We start from the raw sequence: 22,836 nt of genomic DNA on the forward strand, positions 1-22,836 counted from the left end.
TTCCCCTTCCCCCACCTCACCCTAGTTCTAAACTTGCAGCTCAGCACTGTCCCCATGACTTGTCCGGACTTGTCCGACCTGCCTAGCTCCTTTTCCACCTATCCACTCCACCCTCTCCTCCCTGACCTATCACCTTCATCCACTGACCCATTGTACTCTATGCTACTCTCTCCCCACCCCTACCCTCCTCTAGCTTATCTCTCCACACTTCAGGCTCTCTGCCTTTATTCCTGATGAAAGGCTTTTGCCCGAAACGTTGATTTTGCTGAAGCTCCTCGATGCTGCCTGAACCGCTGTGCTCTTCCAGCACCACTGATCCAGAATCTGGTTTCCAGCATCTGCAGTCATTGTTTTTACCTCAGTGGATAACCGTCAGGCCTGCACAACAGTAAGTGCTGCCACTGAGACGCTGTAGCGAAGGAATGCTTCACAGTGCAGCTAACGTTAAATGGAGGTGCTGCATTCACTTTCTGGTGCAGTTACACATCTCAGGGTTATGCTTTGAAGTGGAGCAGAGCAGGGCTCTGTGTGCGCTCGCCAACATTTATGAAACCCTACTCACCAAAACAGCTTTCCTGGTTATTGTCACGGTACTGTTTGTGGGAGCGTACTGTGCACAAATTGGCTTCTGGGTTTCCTTTGTCACAACAGTGACCATTTGTTTCTCAGTTCTAAGCTGTCAATTGTTCAGGGGTGGTCCTGCAGTTGTGGAAGGTGCTATGCTAATGCAACTCTTTCTGATGAACAGCATTTCAACAGCTGCGTTAGCTCACGGAGGGTTAAACTAGGAGTTCCTTGTGCCTCTCCCCTGGCCATCAGCAGAACGTGGCTTGTGTCGGTGCCAAAAGATACCTTGGCTCGAGTCATAAAGTCCGAGGACATCTCAAAGTGTGCCAGATGTGGTGGCAGCAGCCAACTTCTGCACAGCAAGATCCCACAATCCTCCCACAGTCCAAAAATGTGCAGGTTAGGTGAATTGGCCATGCTAAATTGCCCGTAGTGTTAGGTGAAGGGGTAGATGCAGGGGAATGAGTATGAGTGGGTTGCTCTTCGGAGGGTCGGTGTGGACTTGTTGGGCCGAAGGGCCTTTTTCCACACTGCAAGTAATCTAATCTAATGTAAAAACCACAATGAAATAGTGTGCAGAGATGTCATAGAAGTTAAGATGGCTGGGGTTGGGGGTGGGGGGGGAGGGGAGTACATATTGGCTGGGAAACTCCCTCTTGGATCAGTGTCATGAGACACTTTACCTCCTGCTGAGAGTGAGGATAGCACCTCATATAGTTTAATAATAGTTGGATAATAGTTTCAAGTGTCATCTGAGAGAGGTACGTCTGACAATGCCCAGAGCTACAAAGCTGCCTAAACCTGTGAAAGGCGAGACATAAATACGTCTTCCTTTCCTCTTCATTGCCAGTCAGGCCAAGCCACTGAGCTCCCTATATTGTCCACACTGGAACAGAGGCCAAGGTGTAAGTGAGAAGGTGGTTAGTACTTACAGCGCCAATGATGTAGGAGCTGCTGGCATCTCCCAGGACATGGCAGATGGTGATCTGCACTGCCTCTGCCAACGAACGACGACTCGGAATAATAATGTACTAGGAATCAAAAGAAACTGACAGTTACAACTCTCGTTTCACACATGTCCCACACAGATACACTTACACATTCCTTCAGGTCTCTGACTCCAAGCTGGACTCTGTGAAACTGTCTGACCCAACTACACATGTCAGAAATCTGGAGGAAAACTGCCCTGAATTTCTGTCCATGGAATGAAATTCCCCCTCAAAGGAGGTTGGCACGGTGGGCTGTGAGGAGGGTTCATGTTTTTTTTTTCCTGAGGAGACTCGAAATCTCCTGGTTTTTAATATATATATATATATTCTTCTTTTTAATAACCCCCACACTACCACCTAACTGCAGTAGTGCTTACATTTTCCCCAGCACCCATGTTTTGTGTGTGCAGGTGTAAGACACAGTGAAACACACAAGATGTACAAATCTTTATTCGGTTTCCACCACCAGGAAGAAAGGAAACACCCGAGTGGCCAGTGACAAGCAGTGCCCTTCACATCAAAGGGCACATCAAATGCTGTGTGATCAAACAGTGAAGGGGAGGGCAGGGATTAAATCAAAATAGAGTTAGATGGGGAAATAAGGTTTCATGGTTACTCAAGGCTCTGACAATCATCAAATCAATTTGACCCATTGTGCCTATAACAATCCTGTTAGTGAGCTGTCCAATTTAACTCAGCCTCAGCTCCTGCCTCATGGACCGGGACTTGGGAGTTTTTTTTTTAACCTAATTCCTTTTTCACAAGTTATTATTGAACCTACTTCCACCGCCTTTTCAGACAGTGGATTCCTGATTACAGCGTTAAAGGAACATTCTTCATCATTCCGTCGGGCCCTTGAGGATTAACAGATCAGCCGTGACCTCATTGAATGGCAAAGCAGAATCGATGGGCTGAATGGCCTGCTTCTGCTCCTACACCTTACGACTTTATCAATCATCTTAATTCGCCATCCTCTGGTTTGCAGCCAGTGGAAACGGTTGCTCCTTATGTGCTCCATCCAAACTCGCCAGAATTCTGCACACCTTTATTAATTCTCCAGCTAACATCTTCCTCACAGAAAACAGTCCGGGCTTGTCCAGTCCACACGATGAACATTTGAATAGGAGTGGGTGCAGGCCATTCAAGCCTGTTTTACCGTTCAATATGGCTGTGTTTTATTAGATTAGATTAGATTAGATTAGATTACATTACAGTGTGGAAACAGGCCCTCGGCCTAACAAGTCCACACCGACCCGCCGAAGCGTAACCCACCCATACCCCTACATTTACCCCTTACCTAACACTACGGGCGATTTAGCATGGCCAATTCACCTGACCTGCACATATTTGGACTGTGGGAGGAAACCGGAGCACCCGGAGGAAACCCACGCAGACACGGGGAGAACGTACAAACTCCACACAGTCAGCCGCCTGAGTCGGGAATTGAACCCAGGTCTCTGGCGCTGTGAGGCAGCAGTGCTAACCACTGTGCCACTGTGCCACCGTTTTAAATACTTCATTCCCACACTATCCCTGATAATCTTCAATATCCCTGCCAAACAAGAATCTACTCACCTCTCTGTTTTTAAAATATTCAACGAACCCCACCTCCATCACTTTATGAGGCAAAATCTCATAAAGGTCTGAGAAAGAATTCTCTTCGTCTCTATCATAAAGTCATAGCACGGAAACAGACCCTTCGGTCCAATCAGTCCGTGCCAATCCCAAACTAAACTAGTCCCACCTGCCTGCTCCTGGCCCATATCCCTCCAAACCTTCCTGCTTATGTACTTATCCAAATGTCATTTAAACATTATAACTGTTCCCACATCCATCACATCTTCAGGAGGTTCATTCCACATGCAAACCACTTTCTGTATGAAACATTTGGCTCTCATGCTGTTTTTAAAATCTTACTCCTCTTCCCTTAAAAATATGCTCCCGGTCTTGAAATCCCCCATCCTATGGAAAAGACCAGTAATTCTATCCATACCCCTCATGATTTTATGAAATTCTATCAGGTCACCTCCTACACTCCACTGAAAGAAGTCCCAGCCTATCTTTATAAATCTAACCTTCCATATTCAGCAACATCCTGGTAAATCTCTTCTGAATCCTCTCCAGGTTAATAATCTCCTCCCTATCATAGGGCAACCAGAACTGGACACAGGACTCGAGAAGAGGCCTGTTCTGAAAGGACAACTCCTGATTTTTGGGGACCCCACTCACAAAACACCGTTCCTCTGTCTATCTTGTCAAGATCATTTAGTATTTTATAAACTTCAATCAAGTCACCTATCACTCTTCTAAACTCCAGTAGAAACCAGCCTCATCCTCATATAACAAACCTCTCATTCCAGGTATCAATCCAGTAAACCACTTCCACCATCTTGTCCAACAAAGCTCAGACTTGATCTATCCTTGAGCATTTCAACATTGTGTCGCTGAAATCTACCACTTTGTCTGCTGGAAAGTGAAAACCATAGGGAACACTGTTGGCAGACAGGGTGTTCCATAGGGATGGATCCAGAGTAGAGGATGAAAGATTCACGTGGACGATGGAGTACATTGAAACCACGCACCTTCAAACCCTCCATTCCCACCCCCGCCCAGCTAAGTAATATTATTCCATGAAGCTGAATCTCTAACTAAATGCCAAACCCCAAAACTGAAGAGATGAGGAGAGAATAATTGGGTTGTTGATAGAAACATGAATATTTATGGTCCAGAAGGCGGCCATTTAGCCTACCTTGGTTGTCAGCAAGTAACCTATATCCTATCGAGCTTTCCAATTCTTGGTCGGATAGATAGAATTCTGACATTATGGAAACAGGCCATTCGACCCACTGGGTCCACACTAACTTCTGAACACCATCTTGCCCAAAGCAAAACCCTGTAAACCCCCTCCCCCCCTACCATTTCCCATGGCTTCTCCATCTAGCCTGCACAGCCCTTGACACTATAGGCAATTTAGCATGGCCAATCCAGCTAACCTGCACATGTTTGGACTGTGGGAGGAAACCAGAGCACCCGGTGGAAACCCATGGTGTAGCTCTGTGAGGCATCAACTTCATATCCCAGTATCTTAGAGTCATTGACGTTTACAGCATAGAAAAAAGCCCTTCATTCAGCCCATTAACTCTGCACTGGTCAAAAGCAAACACCTAACTGTTCTAATCCCAAGAATTTAATCCTTTCGCAAAACCACTTGATCTTTTGGGAGAGTCAAAAAAAATAGCAGATTAAAAACTCAGGCTGATTTGGAAAACAAAGGGTTTGGAAATAATTTCTGAGATTCATCAATTCTCATCCTCTCAAGCAGTAAGCTTCAGGTCTCCTCCAATCTCTGGGCAGACAAATTGCTCCTCACCTCCCCTGTGATCCTCCCGTCAATTATTTTAAATATGTGGCTCCGTATTGATCTTTCTGTAAATCAAAATAGGTCCATCCCACCCACTCTAAGGCCCTTGGAATTTTATAAACCTCAATTATTTCTTCTCCCTGTTACCTGAGTTCCAACGAAAACAACCTCTAATCGCTCCTCAGAGCTGGAATTCTCCAGCTCATCAAAAAGCTCCACATTGTACAACGTCAGAAACCAATTACAATAACCCAGGAATGCGGTGGCTTAGAATGGAATGCAAGTCCGATGTAGTCTTTACAAATCTCGTGGTGATAAATAGGTAAGTATTTTGAAAGATAAACAGAAAGCCATGATGTACCTTTATTGTGATGACTATACTGTACTTCCATCAGAATGGTTCAACCTTCTTGGATTGCATTATCTCACAGTGCATTACAACACGGACCTTTGTTTACTTAAGAGCAACTCACTCTCTTTAAATTATTTCCTCCTTGAGTTCTGGGTGTTGCCTTTAGATCTGGTGTCCATCTGTCTTGGTGAGGCATTGAATAATGAATGGAATTATTTTGCCCGTGAGATACAAGGCCTTGAGCTGTTTGATTGCTGTGGGCGGCACGGTGGCACAGTGGTTAGCACTGCTGCCTCACAGCGCCTGAGACCCGGGTTCATTTCCCGCCTCAGGCGACTGACTGTGTGGAGTTTGCACGTTCTCCCTGTGTCTGCGTGGGTTTCCTCCGGGTGTTCCGGTTTCCATCGACCATCACAAAGATGTGCAGGTCAGGTGAATTGGCCATGCTAAATTGCCCGCAGTGTTAGGTAAGGGTTAAATGTAGGGGTATGGGTGGGTTGCGCTTCGGCGGGTCGGTGTGGACTTGGTGGGCTGAAGGGCCTGTTTCCACACTGTAATGTAATCTAATTAAAAAAAAAGAACATGGCTGTCATGTCTGGGCTGCTCCCTATGAACTCTCAAACATACAACTGACAGGAAACGTTTAGCCATCCAGACTATCCCACAGACAGGGTTAGCTTCTGCATACACTCCTCACTCTACCCAAAGTCACTTGATTTGTTGGGAGACCCAATAAATAGCAGATTAAAAATTCGGGCCAACTTCAAAAACAAAAAGGGCTTGGAAAATTTCACTCTGATTCCTTCAGATAATTCAAACTGGTTCATGAAGGTCAAATCTTTTCAATAAGTGATTGGCTTAGTTGGCTTAGTGATTGGCTATTGGCTTAGTTACCAGTGGCTAAACCAGATGATTTGCAGCCTCTTTAATAGCCAGCTAACTAAAGATGAAGTAACAAGTGTCACATGCAAGAGTTTTGAAGCGATGTTTGTACCGAAGAAAGAGTGCAGCAGCCTGACTGCAATTGAATATCCTCTGTCTCACCCTGCGAAAAGAATGACCCAGCTGGATTGGGCAGCAATGTAAATGGCTTTGACATTATAACAGAGCACAAGGCAATAGGATTATCTGAAGACATGACATTCATGTTTTTGGATGCGTGGGACTGACAAGAGGAATCCAGACACTGATTTGCAATCCTCCATTTAAACACGGTTTGACGTCAATTTTTGAAGATGGCCATCCCATCAAGTATAGGAGATTGGGAAACATGAGCTAATTGTGGTGGTTAAGCTGATTTAATAGGTTTACAGGGTGTGTGTGGGGGTTTAACAGTTCACTCAAGTCTGGCAATGTACACATATACCTGCACCTTGCAGTCAGGATCTGTAGAGATGTTATAAAACACACCTCTGGTTTTAGTGGGACTAAAACCCGGGTGTCCTGGTCCAGAGGTGGAGATATTACCACTGCAAGAGCCCTGGGCTGGAGCTATGGATAGTGATGGGAGAGGTTCCAATTTCTTCCCAACTGGTGGCTGACCAAGAATCTCTCCTGCCTGTTCTTAGCTCCTGCCTTTGGTATGTGTTGGAAAGACTTATACACCTGAAATGCAGCCTGTTTGGCTGTCTTATGAAGTCCTAGAATGGGACTCAAACTGGGAGCTTCTGACTCACAGACAGGGACATTCCCCACTACCCCACATGACTTTCTATAGATTAGATATGATTTGGAGATGCCGAGATGATTTGGACACTACTTCCAATGGTGGAAAATGCAGAAACTATTCAGAACACAGTAATCCACTTGATTGGCACTCTATCCCCCACCTTCAACATTCACTCTCTCCATCACCGATGTTCAGGAGCAGCAGCACGTACTATCTACACAATACACTGCAGCAAACCACCAAGACTGCATCAAGAGCACCTTCCAAACTTGCCACCTCTACCATCTAGAAGGACAAGGGCAGCAGACACCACCACCTGAAGGTTCCCCTCCAAGCCACTGACCTTCTTGACTTGGTAACTGCATCACCGTTCCTTCACTGTCACTGGGTCATATCCTGGAATTCCTATCAGTACTGTGGGTCTACCTACAGCACATGGGCTGCAGCAATCCAAGAAGACAGCTCAACCATCTTCTCCTCAAGGGGCAATTAGAGATGGGCAATAAATGCTGGCCCAGCCAGTGTGCCCAAATACCATGAATGAATAAAAAAGAAATAGGAGCTACACACTTAAGAATAAACATACTAAACCAAAGTGTCAATGGATATGGAATCAGGACAGCTGGGGTGGAGTGGAGGTTCAGATCAGACACATGGAATGGAATATTTGGACAATTCAGAGGTTGTGTACCCTGTTCCTTCACTCAGCCAAGATGCAATGGTAAAAGGAAAGCCATGAGGCAATCAGAGTTTCTTCAGAATCAGATGATCTTTAACGAAGATTGCAGGACAAAGACATGAAACTGAATTTATCATTGTCATCTGATGAGACATTAGAGATTGCAAATTTCAAAGTTATTCTCACCTCCAAACGACCTGAGGAACGAGAAAATATTACTTGTCTCAAATCAGTTAATGGCACAGCAGTGAACCAGGGAGTGGGACTTACCAAGAGAATGTCTGCAACAATTGCCCAATTCAAGGCGAGGAAGGTCTCTCCCAGGGCGATGAAAACCTTTGGAAAAAGAAGCATTTTCAGTCAGAGTGTCATCCTGCACTACAATCCAACACTAGGCAGTATGCAGTGACAACGGAGTTGCCAGGGAGATGACAATCATTGCTTTTGATACACTCTACCTTTAGCGTGGTCACTGCAATACGAGTGTAACCAATAGATGATGGGGAAACAGACCAAATGGTTGCTGTTCACGAGCTGATTACAGCTCAGTCATATTAATGCTTCAAGATAAAAAGATTCAAAAGGAATTGTGGGGGTGGGGGGCGGTTGACAAGCCGGTCATACAGCAAGGCTGGTTAGTAGAAGGGACAACACAATGTCATTTGCATCCCGCACAGAGCTAAATACCAACAGCTGTAAGACAGGTTAAAGAGTCATCATGCTCGAGGCAAAGGGTTTACTATCCATACAAGACATCACACTGCCCGGGTCAGACACATACAGAATGATACACTGCCCGGGTCAGACACATACAGAATGATACACTGCCTGGTCCAGGCGAATACAGAATGATACACTGCCCGGTCCAGGCGAATACAGAATGATACACTGCCCGGGTCAGACACATACAGAACGATACACTGCCCGGGTCAGACATACACAGAATGATACACTGCCCGGGCCAGACACACACAGAATGATACACTGCCCGGGTCAGGCACATACAGAATGATACATTGCCTAGGCCAGACACACACAGAATGATACACTGCCCGGGTCAGACACATACAGAATGATACACTGTCCGGTCCAGGCACATACAGAATGATACACTGCCCGGGCCAGACACACACAGAATGATACACTGCCCGGGCCAGGCACATACAGAATGATACACTGCCCAGGCCAGGCACATACAGAATGATACACTTACCAGGCCAGGCTCACACAGAATGATACACTGCCCGGGCCAGGCATGCATAGAATGATACACTGCCCAGGCCAGGCACGTACAGAATGATACACTGCCCGGGCCAGACACATACAGAATGATACACTGCCCGGGCCAGGCACGTACAGAAGGATACTGCCCGGGCCAGACACACACAGAATGATACACTGCCCGGGCCAGGCATACACAGAATAATACACTGCCCGGGCCAGACACACACAGAATGATACACTGCCCGGGCCAGACACATACAGAATGATACACTGCCCGGGTCAGGCACGTACAGAATGATACACTGCCCGGGCCAGGCTCACACAGAATGATACACTGCCCAGGCAAGGCACGTACAGAATGATACACTGCCCGGGCCAGGCACACACAGAATGATACACTGCCCGGGCCAGACACACATAGAATGATACACTGCCCGGGTCAGGCTCACACAGAATGATACACTGTCCGGTCCAGGCACATACAGAATGATACACTGCCCGGGCCAGGCACGTACAGAATGATACACTGCCCGGGCCAGACACATACAGAATGATACACTGCCCGGGTCAGACACACACAGAATGATACACTGCCCGGGCCAGACACACACAGAATGATACACTGCCCGGGACAGGCACACACAGAATGATACACTGCCTAGGCCAGACACTCACAGAATGATACACGGCCCGGGCCAGGCACGTACAGAATGATACACTGCCCGGGCCAGACACATACAGAATGATACACTGCCCGGGCCAGGCACACACAGAATGATACACTGCCCAGGCCAGGCACATACAGAATGATACACTGCCCAGGCCAGGCACACACAGAATGATACACTGCGCAGGTCAGGCACGTACAGAATGATACACTGCCCAGGCCAGGCACACACAGAATGATACACTGCCCAGGCCAGGCACACACAGAATGATACACTGCCCAGGCAGGGACACACAGAATGATACACTGCGCAGGTCAGGCACATACAGAATGATACACTGCCCGGGCCAGACACACACAGAATGATACACTGCCCAGGCCAGGCTCACACAGAATGATACACTGCCCAGGCCAGGCACGTACAGAATGATACACTGCCTGGGCCAGGCACACACAGAATGATACACTGCCCAGGCCAGGCTCACACTGAAAGATACACTGCCCGGGCCAGGCACGTACAGAATGATACACTGCCCGGGCCAGGCACGTACAGAAGGATACACTGCCCGGGTCACGCACATACAGAATGATACACTGCCCGGGTCACGCACATACAGAATGATACACTGCCCGGTCCAGGCACATACAGAATGATACACTGCCTGGGCCAGGCACATACAGAATGATACACTGCCTGGGCCAGGCACGTACAGAATGATACACTGCCCGGGTCAGACACATACAGAATGATACACTGCGCGGGCGAGACACACACAGAATGATACACTGCCCGGGCCAGACACATACAGAATGATACACTGCCCGGGACAGGCTCACACAGAATGATACACTGCCCGGGTCAGACCCATACAGAATGATACACTGCCCGGGTCAGACACATACAGAATGATACACTGCCCGGGTCAGACACATACAGAATGATACACTGCGCCGGCCAGACACACAGAATGATACACTGCCCGGGTCAGACACATACAGTAATGATACACTGCCCGGGCCAGGCACATACAGAATGATACACTGCCCGGGCCAGGCACACACAGAATGATACACTGCCCGGGCCAGGCACGTACAGAATGGTACACTGCCCGGGCCAGGCACACACAGAATGGTACACTGCCTGGGCCAGACACATACAGAATGATACACTGCCCGGGCTGGACACACACAGAATGATACACTGCCCGGGCCAGACACACACAGAATGATACACTGCCCGGGCCAGGCACGTACAGAATGTTACACTGCCCGGGCCAGACACACACAGAATGATACACTGCCCAGGCCAGACACACACAGAATGATACACTGCCCGGGCCAGACACGTACAGAATGGTACACTGCCCGGGCCAGGCATACACAGAATGATACACTGCCCGGGCCATGCACACACAGAATGACACACTGCCCGGGCCAGGCACACACAGAATGATATACTGCCCGGGCCAGGCTCACACAGAATGATACACTGCCCGGGCCAGGCACACACAGAATGACACACTGCCCGGGCCAGACACACACAGAATACAACACTCCTGGGCCACACACGTACAGAATGATACACTGCCCAGGGGTATTGTTTATGTATTTGCACAATTCTTTTACTTCCTGATGAACCTGATCCATAAACTCACTACAGCTTGAATACACCTTGTCTAATATTATACCAGTTTTGTAACTATAGTCAAGCAATGAGTTATATATGGTAGGTGCTGAATTATACAAGCTCATAAATTCTCAGACTCTATATTAGGTATGACTCTTATAGAAGGGTGTGTAGAAGGCTATAATACACCAGTTTGTGTATTATGAGGGTCTATTCCACACAGTTGCTCAGTTGTTCAGTGTGTGCAATCTGTTAACTATGTTGCTAAAGAAATCCTGAAATCGAGAAATCCATTTTTGACCAACAGCAGTTTCTGCCATTGGTCGTGTGATTAGACTACTCATTTGCACAGTGCCTGTAAGAGAACTTGTCTTTTTTTGTGAGAAAAAGCAGAGTGTCAAAATCGTTTCTGATCAATGTGAGTGCTTTACCTTGGGAGCAGACATATAGAAAGACGTATACATGTGTGAAGCAATGACTGTGCATGAGGGACTCTCCATTAAGATCCGTGCACATGGCATTAACATAGTCCTGTCAGTGACTTCGATCAGGCAACACTGGTTCGTGTACCGTGGGCCTGAATCTTACCATGATTCAGGCAATGTGTCAATTACAGCAAATTTCATGGAGGCTTTCCTCTCCCTGAGGCCTAGTGAGGTTTCTCACATTGTCGTCCCAAACCTGTCTCCTTAACAACCCACCCCTACCCCCAACCCACGGCACCTTTCTCATCCAATACTAGCCAGATTCCACCAGGTGCTGCAGCCCAAAGAACTCTCTACTGCCTGGGTATCCTGAATGGACTGGCATCCCTGGCAACAGTGCCATCTTCAAAAGGCACTGGACCAACACAGCCCAGTCTAGAGCTGACCCACACGGTTCAGGGTGTAGCAGAGAAGGGATAATGGGCACTCCACTTTCCAAGCAGAGTCCTGCTGGATGCAGGGAGGGGGTAAGGTTCATCCTCTACCCCCTGGACCAACAGAGAAGGACACAACACTAGGCCATGGCAGCCTGGGCCAAGACTGCCACCTGGGTCAGTGCAGTGTGGAGAAATACCCAGCAATGTAAAGAGGTGATCAATGAATGTCTCCTCTCTGCCCAGTTAAGTGCCACCATCTTCTATCTGAGACCTCCCACTCTGAAGCAACTGTGCCCAGCTTCCACTGAGGCTCCTGCTCTCCCAATCTTCCCTTCCTTGCTCTCACCCGCCCCAATCCCGCCCCCACTCTACTGACCACACATGGGCCTCTGTGCGGCCTACTCACCCACTTGGCATACCTCACCACCTGTCATCCACCCTTACCAGCTGTGCCGCAAATTTTCATCTTCTTTCTTTCATTCCCGGAGAAAACAGCCCACAAAACTGGTGGCGGACTTCTGAGTACCCCTGTGGTGTGGAAGCAGACCATTCGGCCCATTGAGTGCACATCGACCCACCTTGGAGCATCCCACCAAGGCCCACCTTATCCCTGTAACCCTGCATTTCCCATGTCTCATCCACCTAGCCTGCACATCTCCTGGACACTAGAGGGCAATTTAGCACAGCTAATCCACCTAAGCTATACATATTTACATGGTGGGAGGAAACTGGAGCATCCAGAGGAAACCCACGCAGATTCGGAGAGACTTGAGGCTGGAATCGAACCAGGGTTCCTGGTACTGTGAGGCAGTAATGCTAACCACTAAGCCACTGTGCCACATGCAGGTAGGCACTGAGTAAGGGAGAGAGCAAGTGAGCAGCCTGGTCCCGTCTGTGGCTTGGGAGCCTGTGCCTAGACACAGTAACCAGGAAGCAGCATCGCAACAGGATGTAATCAGAGAGAAAACTACATCTTAATGAGGTGCACTGTGCAGCCACTGGGGGTGATAGTGAGCAATAAGTCCCAATAATCGATATTTCCCCATTCCCCAGTGAGTATCTGATCTCAGTGCCTAGAATTCTGATGGAACATGCAGCAAATTGGTCCCGACATTGGGAAAGGTCTTGTTTAACTCCTCACAGGACTCTCCCAGATTTCCCATCATCGTCTTCATCATTCAGGACTCTGTAAGTTTCTGCTCAGTGGGTTATGCATATTGTGGAGAGTGGTGTGTTCTAGAAGCCTGTGTAATGTACAGATACAATTGTGTTTCCTCATACATGGCACGGTGGCACAGTGGTTAGCACTGCTGCCTTGCAGCGCCTGAGACCTGGGTTCAATTCCCACCTCAGGCAACTGTTGGTGTGGAGTTTGCACATTCTTCCCCTGTCTGCATGGGTTTCCTCCCACTGTCCAAAGATGTGCATGTTAGGTGAATTGGTCATGATAAATTGCCCATAGTGTTAGGTGAAGGGATAAATGTAGGGGAATGGGTCTGGGTGGGTTGCTCTTCAGAGGACTTGTTGGGCCGAAGGGCCTGTTTCCACACTGTAAGTAATCTAATCTAAACTGAATCAGAGAACGCCACGGAAGTAAAACTGGCTGATAAACCCATCATATAGATCCTTAGTGTTCGTATATACTTGCTGTGGTGTTTACCTCAATACACAGTATCAACAAGACAATGTAGGAACTGGTGAGTATATGATTTGGATAAATAACTTAAGAAAAGTCTGAGATAAATTATTTAAAGGGAATTTTAGGGATAAATTGCGGAAATGCTTTCTTCTGAAAATGTTTGCCTCTTTAAATAATGTATTTTTCCTGCAGGAATTGGGTTAGATGGCACCTATGGGGAGGTTAGTTAGGCTTAGTGCTGACAGGGCCTATAAAAGATCATGAAATCCTGTATTCATGTGAACCTGTAACTCAGCTTTCTCCAGGTTTTAAACTTGTTTCACTTTTTATTACATACAGTGTCACCATCTACTGGCTGGAAGATATATTACTGCCTTCAGCAGCCATTCAGACCTGGCACTTGCCCACTCAGTGTGTTGCAGTCCTTTCCGCAGTATCCGTGCAGCAGCTTTGTCTAATGATATACCAGGATTTTGGCTGTAACTGTGGGCAGGGCAAAACCCCAAATTATTTTATTACGAATAACATTGTCACTGAGAAAATACTCAGCTTCCAGTTGTCTTCCTCTATTGTATGTGTTTGTGTTGTCTGTGTGTCTGTCTGCGTTCCTGTATCCATGTGTGTTTCTGTTTGTGTGTGCAACTCTGAACATGTCCGCCTGTGTGTGTCTCTCCCTTTCTGTCAGTGTTTGTGTATGTGTGTGACTCTGAATATGTGTTTCTCTTTCTCTCTCTCTGGATATGTGTCTTTGTGTGTCTCTCTGTTTGTGTGTATGTGTCTGAATCTGCGTCTCTATATGTGTGTATGTCTCTCGGGGTGAATGTGTGTCTGAGTTGCGTGTGAGCCTCTCAGTCTGTGTCTCTACATTAGTCTGTGTGTGTGTGTTACTCTCTGCCTGTGTGTATGTGATTCTGTCTGTGTGTGCATGTTTATCTGTGTGTGCCTTTCTGTTTGTCTGTACGTGTGTGTATATGTGGAGGAGGGGAGGGGTGATGTGGGTGGGGGGGGGAGAGGTTTCAGCTATCAATAGAGATTGGACATGAGCACTGTCTCAGGAAGTCAGTGAATGATTACACCTTCAAATTATCAACTCACAGCTCCTGAACAGTTCCCTTTATTTAAAATTTCAAATGAGCTACACACAGAAGAATAGAAAATCAAGGTCACGAGCCTGGCATCAAGGAGCCCCAGCAAGATGAAAGTCAGTGGGGACAAAATGGAAATCTCCCTTGTCACACTTATCTCAAAAAGACGACAGCTGTGGTAACTGGAGGTCACGTGTCTAGCTCTCCTTTCAGGGGAATGGAAACAATCTCATGCACAATGTGAGATTTCCCCAGGGTCTTGCTCAATCTTATGCTTCAGCCAATATTACTAAAACTGATCATATAATTATTATCACACAGGAATTTCTGGAGCTTGCTGTGTATAAATTGCCACATTTTATGCACCAAAATAGTAACTACATTTCAAAAACCAGTTGTGAATCTTTGGGAAATCTTGACGTTGTGGAAGGTGCTATAGAAATGTCAATTTCTTCTTATGAACAATGTAAATTATTAGAAGCAATTCTTATTAATAGTTCTGTCACATCTTGTGATCTCCTGATGAAGTTGTTCTTAACCAACCATTAAAGTAGATCGGAGCGACTCCTAGAGGCTTATTTACAAAGGCAGTACTGTAGTTAAACCAGAGTAATAGAAAGAGTAATGTCAGGATTAATTCAGAGTATTATAGAGTGATAGTAAGAGTGATGCACTATAAACAGTGATATCAGGATTAATATCAGAATATAATATCAGTGATATTAGGATTAATATCAGGTTTAGAGTAGTATAGAGCTATTTCAGGAGTAACTTTGGGTTTCATTAAGAGTGGTGTAGCGTAATATCAATACTTACATATGTCGCTGCAGTGCTATGTTTAGCCAGTACAATGGCAAGGTAGAGGCAGGGACTAGAACTCAACATGCCTGCTGCACAGATGAGAGGGTCAGCTCTGCTACTCTTCTTTTTAAAGTGCTTTGAAAGTGCAGCTCCAATTCCGATCCCGAGGATCCCGGTCACGCACGTTATGGCTCCAAATATTAAACTATACAAAGCAGAGGGGAGGGTGGAATATAGAGTCACTGCAGTGAGCAATGGGCACACAGCAGTATCAGCAGCATGAGCTGATACAGCATCAATACATCCAGCCTCCCTGGTAATGCTCAGGTGTGCTGTGATCCTTTACATTCCTCTGCTTAAGAAATGGAAGTTTTCAACCCCTACACTCCCAAACGATAAGTTCGCCCAACACCGAAGGCAAATCAGAGTCAATTAAAGGACCTTTCCAATTAAGTGTGTGTAAAAAGTATTGTAGCAAGGAAGTTATGCATTGAGGTTCAAGTCACCACAATTTGTTGGATAATTTGTTTTGCTGCTGTTAGCCTCGTAAAAGCAGGTTCTCACTGACCAAGAAACAATACCATTAGGAAAACTAATTGTTTTAAAATGACCAAGTACCTGTAATTGGTTTGAAGAACACTCGAAAAGAATGTTTAAGAGTTCATGTCAATTGTAAAGGAATCAAATGTAATTTTTGGTATATGACTAACTAATATGAAATACTGGCCCATGTGACCTATCAGCACTTGGCAATATTGCCCTATCACAAGGGCAATATCCCTTCTATGTCGACATTGTCAGTCCTCTTTCACAACTTTCATACCTCAATTATATCGCCTCTCATTCTTCTAAACTCCAGAGAGAGTATTGGCCTAAACTGCTCAATCTCTTCCTAGAGACAATTATCTCTGGAATCAATCCAGTGAGCCTCCTGTGAATTGCCTCCAATGCAACTACATCGCTCAAGTAAGAGGATAAAACTGCACACAATCCTCCAGGTGCTGTCTCACTAATGCCTTGTAGAATTTCAGCAAGTTCTCTACTTTGATATCTATTCTTTTAGCAATAAATGCCAAAATTCCATTTGCCTTCCTTATTACCTGCCGTACCTGTAAAATAGATTTCTCTGATTTAATTGAGATTTTGATTAAGAAAAAGAAGGAAGCAGATGTCAGGCACAGATAGCAGGGATCGAGTGAATCCTTAGAAGAGTATAAAGGCAGTAGGAGTAAAATTTAAGAGGGAAATCAGGAGAGCAAAAAGAGGACATGAGATAGCTTTGGCAAATAGGGTTAAGGAGAATCTAAAGGGATTCTACAAATACATTAAGCAAAAAAGAGTAATGAGAGAGAATAGGGCCCCTCAAAGATCAGCAAGGCGGCCCATTTGTGGAACTGTAGGAGAGGGGGTTGATATTAAACAAGTATTTCGCATCTGTGTTTACTGTGGAGAAGGACATGGAAGATAGTGGGGAAATAAATAGTGATACCTTGAAAAATGTCCATATTACAGAGGAGGAGATGCTGGACGTCTTAAAATGCATAAAGGTGGACAAATCCCTGGGACCTCATCAGGGGTACCCTAGAACTCTGTGATTGCTCGGACCTTGGCTGAGATATTTGTATGAGGTGAGGTGCTGAAAGACTGGAGGTTGGCTAACATGGTGCCACTGTTTAAGAAAGGCGGTTAAGACAAGCCAGGGAACTATAGACCGGTGAGCCTGACATCGGTGGTGGGCAAGTTGTTGGAGGGAATCCTGAGGAACAGGATTTACATGTATTTGGAAAGACAAGGACTGATTAGGAATAGTCAACATGGCTTTTTTCATGGGAAATCAGATCTCACAAACTTGATTGAATTTTTTGAAGAAGTAACAAAGAAGATTGATGAGGGCAGAACAGTGGACATGATCTACATGGACTTCAGTAAGGCATCTGACAAAGTTCCTCATGGTAGACTGGTTAGCAAGGTTAGATCACATGGAATACAGGGAGAATTAGCCAGTTGGAACCAGTGGGCTTGAAGGTAGAAGGTGGTAGCCTTTCAGACTGGAGGCCTGTAACCAGTGGAGTGCCACAAGGATTGGTGCTGGGTCCAATTTTGTCATTTATATAAATGATTTGGGTGTGAACATAGGAGGTATAGTTAGTAAATTGGAGATGTAGTGGAGAGTGAAGAAGGTTACCTCAGACTACAACAGGATCTTGATCAGATTGACCAATGGGCCAAGGAGTGGCAGATGGAGTTAATTTAGATAAATGTGAGGTGCAGCAAATCAGGACTTATACACTTAATGGTAAGGTCCTAGGGAGTGTTGCTGAACAAAGAGACCTTTGAGTCTCCTTCATAATTGCTTGAAAGTGGAGTCACAGGTTGATAGGATCATTTAGTATGCTTGCCTTTATTAGTCAGAGCATTGAGGATAGGAATTGGGAGGTCATGTTGCAGCTGCATAGGACATTGGTTAGGCCAGGTTTGAAATATTGCACGCAATCTCCCTGTTATATGAAGGATGTTGTGAAATGTGAAAGGGTTCAGAAAAGACTTACATGGATGCTGCCAGGGTTGGAGGGTTTGAGCTATAGGGAGAGGCTAAATAGGCTGGGGCTATTTTCCTTGGAGTGTTGGAAGCTGAGGGGTGACCTTATAGAGGTTTATAAAATCATGAGGGGGAGGGATAGGGTGAATAGCCAAGGTTTTTTTCCCTAGGGTGGGGGAGTTCAAAACTAGGGTGCATATTTTCAAGGTGAGAGGAAAAAATTTGAAAAGGACATGGGGGCAATTTTTTTGACACAGAGTGGTTTGTGTGTGGAATAAACTTCCAGAGGCAGTTATGGATGTGGGTACAGTTACAAAATTTGAAAGGCATTTGGATAGGTACATGAATAGGAAAGGTTTGGATATGGACCAAATGCAGGCAAGTAGGACTAGTTTAGTTTGACAATGCAGTCAGCATTGATTACGTGAATTGGCTGTACTAAATTGCCCATATGTTCAGGGATGAATAGGTTAGGTGCATTTGTGATGGGAAATGTAGAGTGGGTCTGGGTGGGTTACTCTTCACAGGGTCGGTGTGGACTTGTTGGGCCAAAAGGCCTGTTTCCACATTGTAGGTATTCTATAATCCCTACAATGGGGCGGCACGGTGGCACAGCAGTTAGCACTGCTACCTCACAGCACCAGGGTCCTGGGTTTGATTCCCGCCTGCCTGTGTGGAGTTTGCACATTCTCCCCGTGTCTGCGTGGATTTTCTCCGATTTCCTCCCACAATACAAAGATGTGCAGGTCAGGTGAATTGGCCACAGTATTAGTCAGGGGTAAATATAGAGCTGAAAAATGTGGTGCTGGAAAAACACAGCAGGCCAGGCAGCATCCAAGGAGCAGGAGAATCGACGTTTCAGGCATAAGCCCTTCTTCAGGAATGAGGCTGGTGTGCCAAGCGGGCTAAGATAAAAGGTAGGGGCAAGGGAATTTGGGGAAGCGAATTTGGAGGAGGGGCACTGGGAATACGATAGGAGGTGAGGGTGAGGGTGATAGGCCGGAGAGGGGGTGGGGGCAGAGAGGTCATGTGGCCAGGGTCTAGCGACACACTGTGGAGAATCTAATCTAATCTATAATGACAAGTTGGATCGAAGGGTTTGTATCTGTGCTGCATTGACTCTATGACTCCTCTCTGTCCTCCAGCCTAGAAAAATCTGTTAGATCCATGCAGATTCAAGGTAACCACAGGCAGAGATTAAAGGGAAAAGAGGAGCAAGCAGAGAAGTCTCCCTCTGTCCCTATCAGAATGACTGCCACTCGACCTCCCAATGTGCTGCCATTTAATGGTCCTAATGGTAAGTGTTGTTTGAAGGAGTGGGACAAGGAATTGAGTTTTCAAAAGATTTCCACTTAGGGAGAGGCACCATGGAAAGGCTGGCATTTATTGCCCATTTTCTGTGGTTGATTTCCATCCACAATGAAAGAAAAATGTGCTTGCACTGTGACAGCTCAGTAGACCGAGTTCTGGGATGCGGGGACTGTCCTATAATGAGAGGCTGTGTAAGCTGGGCCAATATTGTCTGGTGATTTAAAGAATGAAAGGTGATTGCGTTGAGGGTGAGAGAGAGAGAAAGATAAAAGATTGTGATGGAAATATCTATCCCTAAGGCTTATGGGTGTTCTATCCTTAAGTATGTTTGAGACTGGGAAATCCCACCCTACAGGAAGCAGATGGGAAAATAAACGTGAAGCCCAGGTTCAGCCATGATCGTTTGGAATGGAGGAATCGACTCATTGTTCTGGAATGATCTAGACCTGCCATTTCTTGAATTCTTACTCAGCACTTCTTGAAGCAAGGCTGATTCGCAAGTTTGACATCCAGCAGGGTTGACATCCATTTTACAGGCCACTAAGATTCAAGCATATTGGCTTAGGAATGGAGTCACGAATAGGCCAGACTATGCAAAGGAGGCCACTTGGTTTTCCTTCCTTACGGGACTTAAACACAGGAGGGTGGCAGGAACATTTACCCCACCCCCAAACCCCACAAAAGCCACCAAAATGGCCATAAAAATTCAATTTGGGGGAGAATCACTAATCAGGGAAAGGTCACTCCCATCGTGAACTAGAGTGGGCAGAAATGGGGAGGAGCTGTGTTCCTCCAATCACAGGCCACTTCTCTCTCATTAGTTGCTGAGAAGCTCAGAAAGAACCTATCAGCAATGAACATGGGAAGAAACAGTGTGTGATAGGTGGAGCAGTGAAGAGGGGAAGTTAGAAGGAAAATGAGTGGGTGAGTCAGTGGGTAGAGGGGTGTGTGTGAGAGTGAGTGAGTAAGAGACAGAGAGTGAATGTGTGCATGACTGAGTGAGAGAGAATAATATATGCCTGTCTTATACCCATTAAATTACAGTGGTGTATAAGAAATGAATTAGTAACTAATTCATTATAAGAAAGTAATGCTTTAAATGAATTGGAAAATTGGTAATTGTTGAGGATATTGATGAATTATTCTAATTCTGCTTTCACGCGCAGCCAAATAGCTCACACTACCACACAAGTACTGAGGTATTATAATGACATGACTGACATCACCCCATAAATGAATAAAAAAGGAGACTCTGAAAAACAAAATTAGCCCGGGAAAATCTAAAAGTAGCTCTTGAAAGTTTAAAAAAAACATATTGTGCCTTGGTTCCTTACAGGCATTCAGTATATAAGTTAGTTTTATCGTCCAGGCCTTGGAACTACTCTGCATACCAACAGCCCCTGAATGATTATGGTTCATTGAGAGACGAGCTCTGGCCACACTTACCTGTCCTGTGACTTGCTGGCTGTGTGCTGAGGGGTGGCATTGGTGCCCTGTGCTCGCAGCAGGAAGATGGGTGCCCAGAATCCCAGCGCACCCGTTGTGAACGTGACTGCGGCAGTGCCAAAGGATGACAGTACAAAACTCCAGCTGGAAACAGAGAATGAGACGATTTACTGGGGGTTTTCTGAGAGGGACAGGGTCTCCTCCCACTCACCGAGTTTCGTTGCAAACAGCAGACACCTCAACATCTCCTTGACCGAAGGGAGGCACGATCAGCACCAAACCTCCACAGTCCACCATCCAGTCTTCCTCTGGTCTTACAGCAGAGAACAAAGTCCTGTACAGCACAGGAACAGGCCCTTCGGCCCACAATGTTGTGCCGAACATGACGCCAAATTAAACTAATCCCTTCTGCCTGCCCTTGGTCCATATCTCTCCATTCCTTGCATGTGTTGATCTAAAAGTCCCTTAAACATCCCTGTCGTATCTGCCTTCACCATCAGCCCAGGCAGTGTGTTCCAGACTCGTACCACTCTCTATGTAAAAATAACTTGCCCCTCATCTCACTTGAATGTTCCCCCTTTCGCCATAAATGTGTGCCCCCTGGTATTAGACATTTCAGCTCTGTTAAAAAGATTCTGACCATCAATCCTATCTATGCATCTCATACTTTTAGAGACTTCCATCAAGTCTCCCCTCAGCCTCTGCCGCTCCAGAGAAAACAACCTGAGGTTTTCTAGCCTCACCTTATAGCTCACACTCTCCAATCCAGGCAGCATCCTGGTAAACCTCTTCGGCACCCTCTCCAAAGCTTCCACATCCTTCTTGTACTGCAGTGACCACAACTCAATCGCAATACTCTAAGTGTGGCCTAACCAAAGGGCCAGAAATTCTAACATTCCCCATTCACTTGAGGAGGGGATTTATAACTCTGGCAGCCTTGCAGCCTTGTTGATGTGAAAAGTCTGAAATCATATCACATTGAGGCTCCCAGCACAGAGCCTTTGTCACCTTCACATGGAGTCAGAGGTCACAGGTGAATCTGAGGAGACCTGGAGAGTGGGCCTGTTCAAGGAATCATTGAGAGAGGGTCTGACCTCACCTTTTCAAGTGTGGGGTTGGGAGCGGAGGGGGACATTCCTCAATCTGGGAAAATGTCAATAAGTAAGGTGGGGGGGGGCGGGGGCGTGGCATGGTGGCTCAGTGGTTAGCACTGCTGCCTCACAGTGCCAGGGACCGGGATTTGTAACTCAGGCAGCCTTGTTGATGTGAAAAGTCTGAAATCATATCACATTGAGGCTCCCATCACAGAGCCTTTGTCACCTTCACATGGACTCAGAGGTCACAGGTGAATCTGAGGAGGTCTGGAGAGTGGGCCTGTTCAAGGAATCATTGAGCGAGGGTCTGACCTCACCTTTTCAAGTGTGGGGTTGGGAGCGGAGGGGACATTTCTCAATCTGGGAAAATGTCAATAAGTAAGGTGGGGGGGGGGGAGGGGGCGTGGCGTGGCTCAGTGGTTAGCACTGCTGCCTCACAGTGCCAGGGACCCTGGTTTGATTCCAGCCTCGGGTGACTGTCTGTGTGGAGTTTGCAAATTCTCTGCGTGGGTTTCCTCCGGGTGCTCCGGTTTCTTCCCACAGTCCAAAGATGTGCAGGTCAGGTGAATTGGCCGTGCTAAATTGCCCATAGGTTAACTGTGTTAGTCAGAGGGAAATGGGTCTGGGTGGGTTACTCTTCGAAGGGTCGGTGTGGACTTGTTGGGCTGAAGGGCCTGTTTCCACACTGTAGGAAATCTAATCTAATAGAATCATTACTAGTTCCCATGGAGGGTGTTAGAGTGTTCCACCAAATATCATCACTAATATTCAGACTATCAGTGAGTCACTGTTGGTGATAAAGGGAAAGTTACCACATACTGTTAAATAGTAGTGCAATGTCAGTGAGTTCCTATCAGTTGCTGGTGGAATCAATTTACGAGCAAATCATTGAATGTTTCCAAAAAGGAGGTCTTACAGCAAAAG

General features: G+C 46.3%; 1 protein-coding gene across 1 annotated transcript in view; it reads right to left on the reverse strand.

Annotated features, from left to right (window-relative positions):
- The window catches only part of LOC122564163 (protein spinster homolog 3-like), a 120,439-nt gene that overhangs the window by 53,720 nt on the left and 43,883 nt on the right, over nt 1-22,836 (reverse strand). Inside the window, exons 7-10 of the mRNA XM_043718810.1 lie at nt 20,819-20,962; nt 15,538-15,727; nt 7,888-7,953; nt 1,500-1,598 (exon numbers count right to left, since the gene is read on the reverse strand). Coding sequence (XP_043574745.1) covers nt 1,500-1,598; nt 7,888-7,953; nt 15,538-15,727; nt 20,819-20,962 — 499 coding nt within the window. The remainder of the gene's footprint in view (nt 1-1,499; nt 1,599-7,887; nt 7,954-15,537; nt 15,728-20,818; nt 20,963-22,836) is intronic.

This window comes from Chiloscyllium plagiosum, chromosome 28 (assembly GCF_004010195.1).
Source record: "Chiloscyllium plagiosum isolate BGI_BamShark_2017 chromosome 28, ASM401019v2, whole genome shotgun sequence".
NCBI lineage: Eukaryota > Metazoa > Chordata > Chondrichthyes > Orectolobiformes > Hemiscylliidae > Chiloscyllium > Chiloscyllium plagiosum.